The sequence below is a fragment of the Sinohyriopsis cumingii genome, unplaced genomic scaffold (genome assembly GCF_028554795.1).
Source record: "Sinohyriopsis cumingii isolate HCF-2022 unplaced genomic scaffold, ASM2855479v2 utg001348l, whole genome shotgun sequence".
Lineage (NCBI taxonomy): Eukaryota > Metazoa > Mollusca > Bivalvia > Unionida > Unionidae > Sinohyriopsis > Sinohyriopsis cumingii.
The window spans coordinates 301,649-315,970 of NW_028315988.1; the positions used below are offsets into that span (position 1 = coordinate 301,649).

Sequence of the window (14,322 nt, forward strand, 5' to 3'; positions counted from 1 at the left end):
GGCATTATTGCATGAGGTTGGAACGGGCGTATGCAGTTATGGCCTTAGTAACTACATACATGCAATACATTTTTATCTAATTTAATAACCAAAAATAAGACGATGTTCTAAACATTTTATTCCAATTTAATGACCAAAAATAGACCAATCTTCGAAAGGAAATTAGCTGGACACATTCATATATGTAACACATTTTTATCAACTGTTCCTTTTTATCTTTTTACCCCTCCCACCAAATCTTGACTTTGCTGACATGGTCGTACCTCTGTTATTGCGCCAGAAGCGACACTGAATTCTGTTAGATTCGTTGTTAATTTGAAGAAATTTGAACTTGAAACCTACCTGGAAGATTTGTGATGACTGGAGCCGCATTTCGTAGTAAATACACTGTGTAGGTACCAGTGGTGGTGGCATATCCATCGGTACAGGCAATAGACAACGTGTAACTGTTGGTTGTGTCATAGCTGAAGCCAGGGTTAGTCCCACTATAAATGCCATAATCTGAAGGACAAAGTATCAAGGACGTTCATTCTAAATTTACAGCCTCGAGGAAACAATCACCAGATCCTCGATAACCACGAATGACATTTGCTCTTTATCGAAACTAATTTTTTTCGGGTGATAGCCCTCATATAAATTTGACATAAATATTAAGTGTTATGAATAATTAATTTAATTATTCGTTTTACTTCTTTCTGTAACTGCAACTGCCTTTGTTTTTCTTCTTTCTGTAACTGCAGCTGCATTTGTTTAACTTCTTCTTCTTTCTGTAGTTCCAGCTTTAATTGCATCTTGTATTTTAATTCGAATACCTTTACCTTTATGTCAGAGTCTGATACAGACTTACTGATAGAAACCAAAACAATTTTATCCAAAACCAAGTACTGAACCAAATTATTTCTTATTTCTTGCTTCGTTAAAAAAGCTTTTGCCTCAAAAAGATCTAATTTACTGGCAAGTTGAATAACTTAATCTTTTTCAAACAGTCCAACTGTTTCTAGGTATGATTTGAAATAAAGATCTCCACTTTTGATGACCTTGTAAAAAAAGCATGTTGATTTTGCTAAAACTTTCTAAAATGTAAAAATTAATACTTGGGATTTAAAACATTCTGAAACTAAGAGAACTTAAATTCCAAAAACAAAGTTTTCTGAAATAATTTAGCCCAGATTCATATATCCCGGACGAATTCCCGTGTAGAGGCTCTTACAAAATGTAACAGCAAAAAAGTGAAGACAACACGATTTGTAAAATTTAACAAATAAAGTCGTCCAAGTAATAAAATATCCTTAAGGAAACTAAGTTCGAATCCCTACGAAATTTAAAATGGAAGACGAAGACGTCTGTTGTAACCCAGAAGTGCTGCAGTGTCAACAGTTTCCTGCTGAATCACAGAAAATAGTATTCCAGTTTTTGAATTCTGTATAAATTTCGATAAATGTCCTCGTCGAAAAATTAATTAAGAACACTAGTATTTCCAGCGAAAATAATCATTTGAAATCCAATAATCTGAAGGAAAAAAAATCTAAGCCCAAACCGGTCACAACTACACAACTTAACGTGTTAAAAGTTTAAAGCCCTCTTACTACTTCTTTACAAAACATTAGATATAAGGCTAACTTATGACGCAAAACAGAGTACCGGATGAGGGCCACATGGGCATCTTTTTAGAACAAAATAGAAGCTTTTAACATGCCTAACATCAAACACTCCTAGTATGACCTTAACTGAAATCAATGATTCTTACTCTGGGAATTAATAATAAAATAAAAAAGTTATCTACCAGAACTGCCACTGTTTCTGAATCAAGGTCAGGAACTATATCATCATTAGATACAATGTCTCTATTATTAGTTGTTTACGTTACAAAATAAATAAATCAGCCAGAACTGAACTTTATTCCTGACAATATCAAGTCCAGTAAACAAAGTCACGTTACAAGAGCATGTAATAGCATTTAAAAAAATTAAAAACTAGCAAATAAATAAATAAATTAAATATACATAACATAAGCATGTGCGATAAATATCTTGATAACGTAATGAAGACGGTGGACGGCATGGCTACTTAAATTGTCTACTTCTAATTATGATATTGTGGCTTATACACCATTTCGGAGCATCAGATGCGAATGCTGCTGCTACACGCTTTATGGTGTTATTAAGTGCGTCAAAGGTCACACATAGACAGTAACTGCACATGTAAGTTGCCTGTTTACATTCGATAAACATGTTAAAAACCAAACATTATAGGGGTTATCCACGATTTGTTGTGTGCAAATGCTGGCTCGAGCTTTAGATGAAAAGTCTGACCTCGAGGGATGTGGTTGGCGCTGGTAACACAATGTTTCAAAATCTTACAGAGTACTCTGGCAAATGTTAGCACACACCAAACTGTATATGACAGTTAGTCTTATTAAATGAACTGTATATAAATTAAAGTATCAAATACCTTCAGAAAGGATTTATTTAAAACACGAAGACCTACTCAGGCAATAAGTGCAGTTCCGATATTCATGTACCTAGGACTTAACGTCCCATCCACAAAACAGTCTCTAATCGACCAACTATGCAAACATGCTGTGTGACAAACGAATTCATGAATAACTTTGAAGAAGAATCTTACCTGTGGAGCCACTTATTTGCCGTACACTAAATGGCGTACCGGTAGTGGCTAAAGAACATGATACAGTGTCTGTAGGGTCCGTAACTGTGAGCTTGTACAGCAAGGTAGACACATAGGTGTTTTCGGAGAGAGATGTTGAATTTGGCAGATTGTGTATGGTAGGTGGCTGGAAAGAGCAACGGCAATCCTTCTTAAAGTAAAACTCATATAAAACACAATACATACCGTAATTCAGTGCTACAGAAAACATGGACACGCAGTCAATTACTACCGAAACTTCGTATATATATATATATATATATATATATATATATATATATATATATATATATATATATATATATATATACATACAATGAAGCTTAGGTAAAAAGAGCAATTCCATCATCTTAAAGAGTGGGTCGGAGTATAGTAGTCACATGACGTCTGAACTGTAGCCTACTTTGTGTCATTGTGTCCCTCATTATTTTGAATGAGTATGCTTGATCTCGCAAACATTCCAACACACTGCTTTGCATGAGGAGTGGAGGATTGGATATTATGCATAGACAAACTGAATGTATTGCTAAATTATCTAAAACAATCAGCAATTATTGGACCCGATTATAGTCCCTACAAACAAGAATATATTTTATTTTATTTGTTTGGGAGATTTGCTAATCATTGAAGAATGCTGCTTGCTTTCATCTGTAATCATCATCAAAAATAGTCATTGACTCCTATATTTACGCAGCTGAGTTCCTATGTTTTGATCCAGTGTTTCATAGAGTCCAACCGTATGATCTAGATAAGACAAAACTACAAACTGACACCTGCAATTATGTTGGCCGCAAAGCCAATCCAAAATACCAGGTCCATGGGCCATAACCTGAAATATATTTGGATCTCCAAGGTATAGTCATATATCCAATTATTGAGCATGAGAACGCTATCTTACATTGTTCACAGTGTCAGTCCTCACGCCACCATGGACGTAGTCGAAGGAAATTTGAAAATTACTGATATTCCCATAATACATTTACATTCCCTTTACAAGATATGAGAAGGCAACCACATTAATACAGATTAATACGTACCCTGTGAATATTCTTACCCTCATCGACTTAGACAAAAGGTACATGTTTGGAATAGTGCCAAGGTGGTTGGGCGCGGGGACGTTCACTTTACGATCATAAAATACTATTTTATCCTTGTTCAAATTGCAAGCTTTGCCACCAACTTACTGGGGGTTTGTGGAGAGATCAACTTACCACGTTAGTTACTGTAATGGTTAGTGTTGACGTAGCGGAGTTCAAACAAAAATCGGTGACTTGGAACACGAGGTTATGGTTTCCGACAGCGCCACTCAAAGTTGTTGCTATCCTTACCGCATCTATAAAATATAATACAATATATAATTAACTCAAACAATAAATTAGCCATATGGCATTAATATAATCGATCATCTGCAGTGTGTAGTATAGGGGTTAAACTGTGGGCACAGAAAATATATTTACATGCGTTCCTTCCCATATATTCAGATCACACGGCGGTGGAATTTCAGCATCCCACATCATGATATATAATGGATTTCGTTTCCTCTTATTTTTAATCAGAAAATATTGTGGATAAAAGAGTAATTGAAACAAAGACGACGAATTTATTAATTTATTATTGTTACTGGCGTGCCGTTTAAACACACACACACACACACACACACACACACACACACACACACATATATATATATATATATATATATATATATATATATATATATATATATATATATATATACATTATTCTTTTGACAGAATTAGAAGGTCAATAGGACGATTATGTTGATAAACCAGATCAAACATTGTTTTCAATGTTCCAAAAACTATAAACATTGCACATGTTTTGGCGTCATAAGTAGTATTGTATCATCAAAAGTACGTATCTCTCAGTCCAGTCATATGGGATATGACTATCGCACATGGCTAACTGGCACATATGTATCAGAATGAAGGAAAGTAAAAAAAAGAGCAGACGGTAATCTCTCCCTAGCACAGTTCAACATGTAAACAGAAGAAAATGATGATATGAAGTAGGAAAAGTGAGCAAGTGACGCTTACCACACATTTGTATATACAGACTGCAGTCGGAGTACATTTGGTGCTTTCTGTCAATCGTCCAAAATAAAAACCTCATGATGTTCCTGTTGTACCGATTTGCTGCCTCGAGACGTCGTGTAGGACCACCAGAAAAGCGCACAGAAATAGATAATTTTATCAACGACCAGAATATTGACGTCTTTTTCCTGACAGAAACATGGCTAAAAACATCAGGCGATGAGCCCAAGTGTACGGATCTAACACCCACTCTTTACTCCATGAAGTCGTTCCCCCGTAACTCTCGCGGAGGTGTAATTGCTATCATCACAAAGAACTCCATGATCAAACGTGTTAACCACACCACAACATTCATTTTCGACCACATATCGTTTGAACTAGTCTAAACCACACTCACACTGGAGAAAAGGTCAGTCCATTTGTTCTGCCTATACCGCCCTCCTCCTAGTAGAAAAAACAAGCTGGCTGAATCTCTTTTTGGAGCAGTTTCCGAATCTCTTGGAGTATGGAAATTCGATAGGTGGCAACCTGATCATTCTTGGAGATTTCAACTTTCAGTTAACCAATCCACCTTTAAACATGGTCACATTTTAGAGTGGATTCTTCATAGACATGATGATATCATTATACGGTCCTCCCTGGTATCCCATGACCTTGCATCAGATCGCCTCTGCATTATATGCCATCTTGACGTATCAGTCCCTAACCCTCCACCTTTATCTGCTACTAAGAGAAACCTCCATATGATAAATAGAACCAAACTAATGCACGACATCCAAGCAAATCTAACAACTTGCTTACCTCCTACTGCAGAACAACTCGATAACTGTCTGCGTTCATTGCTCGACAAACATGCCCCAGCTACCAAGTGCAGAGTATCAATTCAAAAGTGTTCTCCATGGTATAGCAGTGTTAGGGACCAGCTTCGCACTGCTAAAAGAGACCGCCGTAAAGCTGAGACGCCCTTACTATTCATAAGCAAATCCGTGAAGCCGCTAAGAAGAATGTCACAAATATAGTCCATGCAGCGAAATCAGCCAACTACACTACTAAGATCATGGAAAGTTCCAGCTGCAAAGAGCTCTTCGAGATTACTAACAAGCTAATGTCAAGGAACAAATCAACACCACTTCCAACTACCTTCTCTCCAGTCGACCTTCCGGACATGTTTGCAAATGTCTTCCGTGACAAAGTACAAACCATTAGAGATAAGCTTGACACCACGATTTCAATTGACTCGTCGTCATCATACAGTTGGGATACATAATTTGAGCGGCAACCATTAGCAGCATTTGAACCTGTCTCTATGGTTTTCGTACGTACAATCCTGAGGAAGAGTGCACCAAAGTCATGTGAACTTGATTCAATTCCATCATTACTGCTGCTTGAGTGCTTAGATCCAGTATTGCCTTCACTAACTAATGTTATTTATACCTCTCTCTCATCCGTGAAATTCCCATGTTTTTCAAAACTGCCATTTTAAAGCCTCTGCTGAAGAAACCTCACTAGATCATAACGATTTAAAGATCTACCGCCCAGTTTTTAATCTCCCATTAATATCAAAAATCTTAGAAACGGTTGTTCTATCCCAGCTTGTATCTCATCTGAATTGAAACAGTCTTTTTAGCAATGTACAATCTACATATCGCCCTTGCCATAGTACTGAAATTACTCTTCTAAAAGTAGTCAATGACATTCTCTCTGCGTTGGATAACGGAAAGATTACAGTCCTCACCCTCCTTGATTTGTCTGCAGCCATTGACACAATAGACCATGATATATTACTTCACCGTCTCCATCATGTCTTTGGCATTCATGATACAGCCTTACTGTGGTTCAAGTCCTACTTGGTCAACAGGACAAAAATTGCATCTGCAAATGGAATACACTCCAGCCCAGTTGATCTATGTTGTGGTGTTTCACAGGAGTCTGTTCTTGGACCTGTTCTCTTCATTCTATACACTCAGTCGGTCTCAAGTGTCATAGATCATCATGTAGTGTCTCACCAATTGTACGCTGATGACACCCAAATATACAAATCTAGCCACCCAACTGAAGTTGATGCTACCATCCAAGGTGTAGAGAGGTGCATTTCTGATGTGAAATCATGGATAGCATGTAACAAGCTACAGATGAATGATGATAAAACTGAGGCCATTCTGATCACAATACAAAGACTTTCTCATTCACATCCTTTACCTCAAATAATAAATATCAGCAAGACCAACATTAAATTCACACAATAAGTACAAAACCTAGGTGTTACTCTGGACAGTACTCTCACATTGTACCAACATGTCGTGAACATATGCAAGGCTGCATATCTCGAGCTGCGACGCATCAGCTCAATTCGCAAATATCTTTTAGTTGATGCCACTAAAACACTCGTGTGTTCATTAGTACTTTCAAGTCTGGACTATTGTAACTCAGTTATGTCTGGTTCATCTCAATATCTGCTCTAGAAACTTCAGAAAGTTCAAAACACAGCTGCTCTGATCATACTTAGAGTATCACGATCAGAGCACATCTCCCCGCTGCTCTGTACCATGTACTGGCTATCCATTCTATCCAGAATCAAGCACAACATTTGTTCTCTGTGCTACGTTTCACTGTCGGACTCTAGTCCAACATACCTATCCGACCTCACCCATTTGTAGACACCAGCAAGATACTTACGCTCCTCTTCAGACAACGTGGAATGAATTGCCAACTGAACTTAGACACAAAAGACACAGTGATCCCATTCAAGAGTGCTCTCAAAACTCACTTATTTCGACTGCAAGAACAAACTTATAGACCTAATAATGATTCCTACGTTAAATATTCTCACCATGTTTGTTTTTTTAATGTTTTCTAATTTCATGGTGTTTGTTTTTGTAATCATATCATTATATGTTTTTATCTTATAGTGTTACCTAATGTTATAAAGCGCTTAGAGCTTTTAAAGATTAGGCGCTATACAAAATCCTCATTATGATTATTATTATTATTATTATTACATGTGGCACGTTTCGTCTCGTGCGGGGTATGTCCCCGTGCAACGTAATGCTTTAGAGTTGCCAGAAATATTTATTGATGTTATCGTTGAATTAAATACTGGAAAGCAAATCTATGAGATTTTAGATAATGATTAATTTCTATGACTGAGGAAATAGTCAACTAGTACGTATTCTTCTAATCTTCGTTCTTTCTCTTAATGTAGCATGACCAAATGACCAGTAGGTATTGGTTGCGTCTATACATACTTACTTTGTCTTACAGGTTCAATCGAGCTTCACCCACTGTAATTAAAAGATGACTTACTTGTCACGGAATCAAATGAGAAGTAGGAGATCGTGTCTATCCATGTGACAGTCAAATTTCCCTGATCGAAAACATCGGAGTCACTGACAGAAATTGTGTGCAGCAGCGTGCTCACTGTCGCGCCGTTTGTTATAATCGTCGTGGAGGGCAAAGTAGTAAAGGTGGGTGCTGCATCTAAAAATTTTAATAAAATGAAAAAAAGTACCAATATATTTGAACACAGAAATAAGGACAAACACATTCATTTATGAATTTATTAAATAAAATATTAGTTTGGTAGTCTTATATAATGTTCACAGCATATCCAATTTTCTTTCCATGCATTTCTCAAATTACGGGTGAGGTGAATCATCTTGAAAATGAAAACAAGTTTAAGCATGTCCAGTTGATACGAAACGATAAATCACATCTCACTACCTACCGATTCACGTGATATGAATACATTTTAATCTCTAACAAAAAATAATATTTTTCAAAGAGATATGTTTCAGTTTCAGTGATATGTTTATTAAAAATTATTTGTATTATACTTACAAACGTTAAATGTCTAAGTGCAGAACTTCTGCTGCAGTAGACAAGGCCTCTCTCTCTCTCTCTCTCTCTCTCTCTCTCTCTCTCTATATATATATATATATATATATATATATATATATATATATATATATATATATATATATATATATATTTCAAGTTCATATGGTCGTAACCTAAGAGGATTTTTCTTCTTCATTTCAGTAGATGACGAAATTCAATTTTAGGGCTGCTTGAGAATGAGTACATGTACAAAGAATTCCCTTCAAAAGATTACCATAATCGTGTCTTTATCATTTTTAACTGTATTTTATATGTGATGCTTTAGAGGTAAATTAATTAAAAGTATATAACAGAATCGTAAAAAGTTATTATTTAGAATTGTACTAATGTAGATAATAATTTAATTTACACTCTCTTCGTGAGATGGAACTGTGAATATTGATGTACGTTGATTTATACATGTAAACTATATGCTTAATGTATTGGAAGATAAATATCTGAAACCGTTATTTCAAATATCATATTATTAGTTACAGTTTGCATCCCCTACCCGTTCTTCAGCTGAAAACCCGTAGTTTAGACACGGATATTGTTACATATTGGCTTTCAAATTCTATTTTCTTTTTCTTTTCATTTTGGTGCTTTTTTGAACAGACAGGCTTTTCTACAACCTTTAGTGCAAACAAACACATGATAATTGCCATCAATTGTGTCCAGGTTCAGCTGATTAAGCGGGTGACCACACGTCTTTATCCATTTTAGTTTTTACCAGGTTTTCAGGAAAGGAATAGATCTAACTCCTCCAATTGCACGACATGAAAGCGACAGCTAGAATTGCAATGCTCCCATTGACCTCATTTTCACCATTATGGATCGAAACATCGAAGAACCATTAGCAAATTTGTACATATTTAAGATAATCAATTCACTGCCGCGACAATCAGTCGGAGGAAAACACCGGACATCAACGATGCCAGGAGGTGTTGCTAATGTACATTTGGGTTTACAAAGTTTTGTAGTAAGAAAGATAATATTAACGCCAACAAGAACGCTTGCAAAATATTGTTAGCTTATCTCAGTGAAAAGGTTTCCTATCCGATTCAGATCGGAATTATGTGATAATCAGTATTGCACTCATATAATGCATGTTTTGGCGGCCTTTCTACCGCCCCCTCTAGTTGCAGCCTTCAGCAATCTAAAATTCGATGAAGCACTTTAGTACTAAGTACAACTAAACTTAAAAATATTCCAATTTGTTTGAAAGAGTCTACCGACTGCTCGATAACTGTATAAACATGATGTATATTAGTGAGCTTGTTAGATATGACTTTTATAGATGCATTTTACATTTCTTAGGTACGTAGATATAAACAATTAATAGCATTAATACATTTATCTGATCGTTTATCTTTTGAAATAGAAAACCGCATCTTCTTTTCGCGAGGAAATAACGCAATCAATTTACTAATTAGCAATCAACTTACTTGCAGCCAGGTGGTACTGAATAGCATAATATCTGTCGGGGAGCACTGTAGCGGTTCCCCAGTTCACAATACTGTTTAACGATGGAGCAGTAGTAAAACCCTGACAGAAAGTAAAATCGGATGGGAGGTCAGGATTGTAACTCAATACATTGGCACTGGCGCTGTACCTAAAACGATAATTAGCGATTATTATATATGTCAACCATAATATTAAGATACTAAACATAACACTGGACAACAAATTTTTACAAAAGTCATGTTACTGAAATAAAATTAGTCAATTCTTATCAATTTTTATGTGCTGAACACGAATATGACAGTCAAATTGCAAAATTGGCTCTAGTTTTTTTGTAATCTGCAAGAAATTAATGTTTACATAACGAAATGCATTCCAATAGTAAAAGGTCAACTGTAATAGCCTACCTATAAAAAATCAAGTCATTGACTACATCTTAGATTTCTTCGCCTGTCTCTTGTACAGCTGTTCGGGAGCATCTCTGAGGAGTGTCCAGCAGTAGTCAGCCAGCATTGTAGTGGACCATTTTCCCTGGTATCTTTGTTCCATTGTTGCGATATCTTGATGAAAACGTTCGCCGTGTTCATCACTAACAATACCACAGTTGCTAGGAAAGAAATCCAAATGGGAATGAAGGAAGTGAATCTTTAGAGACATATTGCAGCCAAGTTTCTTATACTTCATCAACATGTCTTCTACTAGTTCCTTATAGTTTTCTGCCCTAACATTTCCGAGGAAGTTTGTAGAAACTAGGCGAAAAGCATTCCATGCTTGTTTCGCGTCACCTTCCAGCAAGTTGTTGAACCGGTCATCTTTGAAAAGCTCTCGAATCTGAGGACCCACAAAAACTCCCTCTTTAATCTTTGCTTCGCTGAGTCGAGGGAATTTTTCATGCAGGTATCGGAATGCTGGCAAAGTCCGGTCAATGGCTTTCACGAAGTTCTTCATCAAACCTAGTTTGATGTGAAGGGGTGGTAGCAAGATTTTCTGAGCCTCAACCAGAGCTGGGTGTTGGATATTCTTCTCTCCAATGGCTACATTCTGCCTGTGAGTCCATTCCTTCCTCATGTAGTGCATTTCCCTTGCTCGGCTATCCCACTCGCATAAGAAACACATGTATTTTGTATATCCTTGCTGCAGTCCCATTAAAAGGGCAACTACCTTCAAATCACCACAGAGGTGCCAGCTGTACTTGTTATACTCAATGGAATTCAGTAGCTGCCTTAAGTTATCGTATGTCTCTTTCATGTGGACAGCATACGCTACTGGAATAGATGGAAGAATGTTTCCATTGTGCAAAAGCACAGCCTTGAGACTCAGTTTCGAAGAGTCCACAAATAGTCTCCATTCTTGTGGGTCATGAGTGATTTTTAAAGCATTCATGAGGCTCTCAATATCGGAACAGAATATCAGATTACTTTCCTTTCTGAAGAAAGGCTCCAATTGCTGGTGGCGCTTTCGATATGCAGTAATTGTGACATCTTCTTCTAGAAGATTCCATTGTTGGAGTCTTGATCCTAGCAATTCTGCCTTGTTCTTTGATAAGTCCAAATCACGAATCAGGTCATTTAGTTCTTCCTGTGTTATTCTGTGTGGGGTTGATGATGCACCACAGTGAAAATCTGGATCACTGCATGCTGATGGACCAGGAGAAGAACAGGTCGACTCACCTTTGTCTTCGTCAGATGAATCAAGAGAATATTCTGCTGGAGGTTCTGGAATAGGAAGTCCCTCACCATGTGGAACTGGTCTCAATGCAGACGGAATGTTTGGGTAGACTATTCTCGACTTCTTTCGCTTCGTTATTCCGCCGGAAAGAGGAGGAACCAAGCAGAAGTAACAGTCATTTAGGTGGTTGCTTGGCTCTCTCCACACCATTGGGACTGCAAACGGCATTGATGACCTTTTGCAATTCAACCACTGTGAAAGCTGTGTTGTACATGTAGCACAGCATATATGCGGAGCCCAAGGCTTGTCTTGGTCACCAACCTTGCATCCGAAGTAAAGATGATATGCCTTCTTCACTTGAGAATTGATACTTTTCTTCTGGTTGGCAAATGTCACTTCCCCACAAATATAGCAAAAATTGTCCGCGGTATTAACACACTTTCGAGGCATTACTGTTCTTTATTGTACGTAAATGGATAAAATAATAAGTTTTATGTAACAGTAGCTTGAACTGTCTCGCACAACGTCTAAAATATTTTAAATGCTGAACCTATCTGATTGGGCTTTATATAGTACACTGCTTACGTCAGCTTCAGCAGCCGCCTGGCATTAGTATAATAGGCCTACACATGTATAGTACACTGCTGACGTCAACTTACTTCAGCAGCCGCATGGCATTAGTATTGCATTGCATCAGAAAATGATCCAATCAACTGTGGATGATGTGAGCATGATGGTATTATGCAATGTTACATCATTATTCCGGATGTTGCTGCAGTCCTACTGGAGAAATTTACACAGTGAAACATAGAAAATGAGGTATATGAATATCTTCAAAACGAGAGCCAATACAAATTTTTCACGGTTATATTCGTATTCGGCACACCAAAATACTACAGATTAGGGCCTTTTCAAGTCAGTAATGATTTCACTGTTGACCAGTGTAATCATTACAGCAAATAACGGGTAAAATATTAGATTTTTGAAGATAGTAATCTCTTAAAAATATGGGAATTATTTAAAGACTAGTATAGTCAAAGTTTGATTTATATTGCACGTAACTAACCAAGTAACTGATTAACTAACTAACATGTAATATTTGCCATTCAAATGAAACGATACACGAAAGAAGCGATGAGCTTGCAATACCATACTCGCTAATAATCACGCAGAAAATGCGAGTATTTGCCTCGCAAAGTTAAAACACGTACTGTCTAGAGTCTATACATTTTACGACCGTTTCATTTTAACCATCACATATCTCAAACATGTCGAATTCAACTCGGAATGTTGCCAATATTCGTGATCTCATGCGGACAAGAACTGGCTGATAGATTAACAAATAGATAAAAAGACGAAGGACGTTTTAGACGCTGTATATGTAAAAACGTCATGAACGATTTCCGAATCTGTCATTAGTATAAGCAATGTACATACCAACCAACAACATCCCCAGTTTGAACTCTCATTCTATTGGCACTAGGCACAGCATAATATTGGGCACCGGCTGAAATAAACATCACTCAACTGTATTCTGGCTGTGTGGAGTATATCGTTAAACATGAAAAAATTGTCCCATGAACAGCAAAGAAAAACTCACAAAATCGAGATTCTTCCAATAATTGAACAATTTAGATTGTTTCGGTTCATTTCTAATGATTGGCTCTTTTTCCCTTTAAAAATGACAGATACATTATCTCAAAGATAGCGTCATCTCTTCATCACTATATTTCTCCATGGAATGTACCTCTCTCTCTCTCTGTACAAAATAATTATGTAAATAATACAGGGTAATTTCAACTGTTCAACATCTTACAAATCCCACAAGTTCGGCTTGGTTAAATGCATCACAGTATATAATCATGTAGAATAAAAGGATACTTGGACGTATCGGTGATTTATAATCAAAAATGAATCTGTTCTCGAGTGTGTATTTATGGGAAAGCAAGTCAGGAAAACTTCGGTAATCTGTGCATAACTCAAAAAGTGCAATCGATCTGTCTGGAGTGTGGAGAATTATAATAACAAGTTGCGATATTGGAATCGTAAGATACGAGAAATTAAATATATTGAAAAAGTTATGTACCAATTATGGACCTTGTGATTAATTTTGCTAATTATAGAACTACACACATCAAAGAAATGTGTCGGCCAAAACGGCCTGTGACGAACACATTGAAGAAAAGTGTTTCTTACTTCCACTGATTGCCACCTGCCCAACTAGCTGGTAGCTAGTGCCAGAGGTTGCTCTCCATACCTGCGCCATTGTACTTCCACCAGGGTTTTCATGGAAGAAGTCAATTTGACTGACATATCCACAACATGGTGCTGTATAAGTTGTCATATTCGATGGAACAATGTAACCTGAACCTTAAAAAGAAACTTATATCCATGAGCCAGGTCACATCAAGGATGATGAAATCAGAATATTTTATTAAATGTTAATAGTTTCTTTCCTTTACTTGCAAACATAAATTAATGACATACCGGAACTCTTTTGTTTCACTAATGTGTTTTCCGTAAAGCTCATGAAACGTCATAGTTTCAGCGCTGAAATTATTTTACTCTTATAATGTGTTCTTGTGGCCGTAACTAGAAA

General features: G+C 36.8%; 1 protein-coding gene across 1 annotated transcript in view; it reads right to left on the bottom strand.

Annotated features, from left to right (window-relative positions):
* LOC149772598 (cadherin-23-like) overlaps nt 1-14,073 on the bottom strand; it is a 36,916-nt gene extending 22,843 nt beyond the window's left edge. Inside the window, exons 1-7 of the mRNA XM_089947596.1 lie at nt 13,920-14,073; nt 13,161-13,230; nt 10,040-10,206; nt 8,022-8,195; nt 3,876-3,997; nt 2,626-2,791; nt 343-501 (exon numbers count right to left, since the gene is read on the bottom strand). Coding sequence (XP_089803722.1) covers nt 343-501; nt 2,626-2,791; nt 3,876-3,997; nt 8,022-8,195; nt 10,040-10,206; nt 13,161-13,230; nt 13,920-14,067 — 1,006 coding nt within the window. The 5' untranslated portion in view covers nt 14,068-14,073. The remainder of the gene's footprint in view (nt 1-342; nt 502-2,625; nt 2,792-3,875; nt 3,998-8,021; nt 8,196-10,039; nt 10,207-13,160; nt 13,231-13,919) is intronic.
* Between the last annotated feature and the right edge of the window lie 249 nt (nt 14,074-14,322).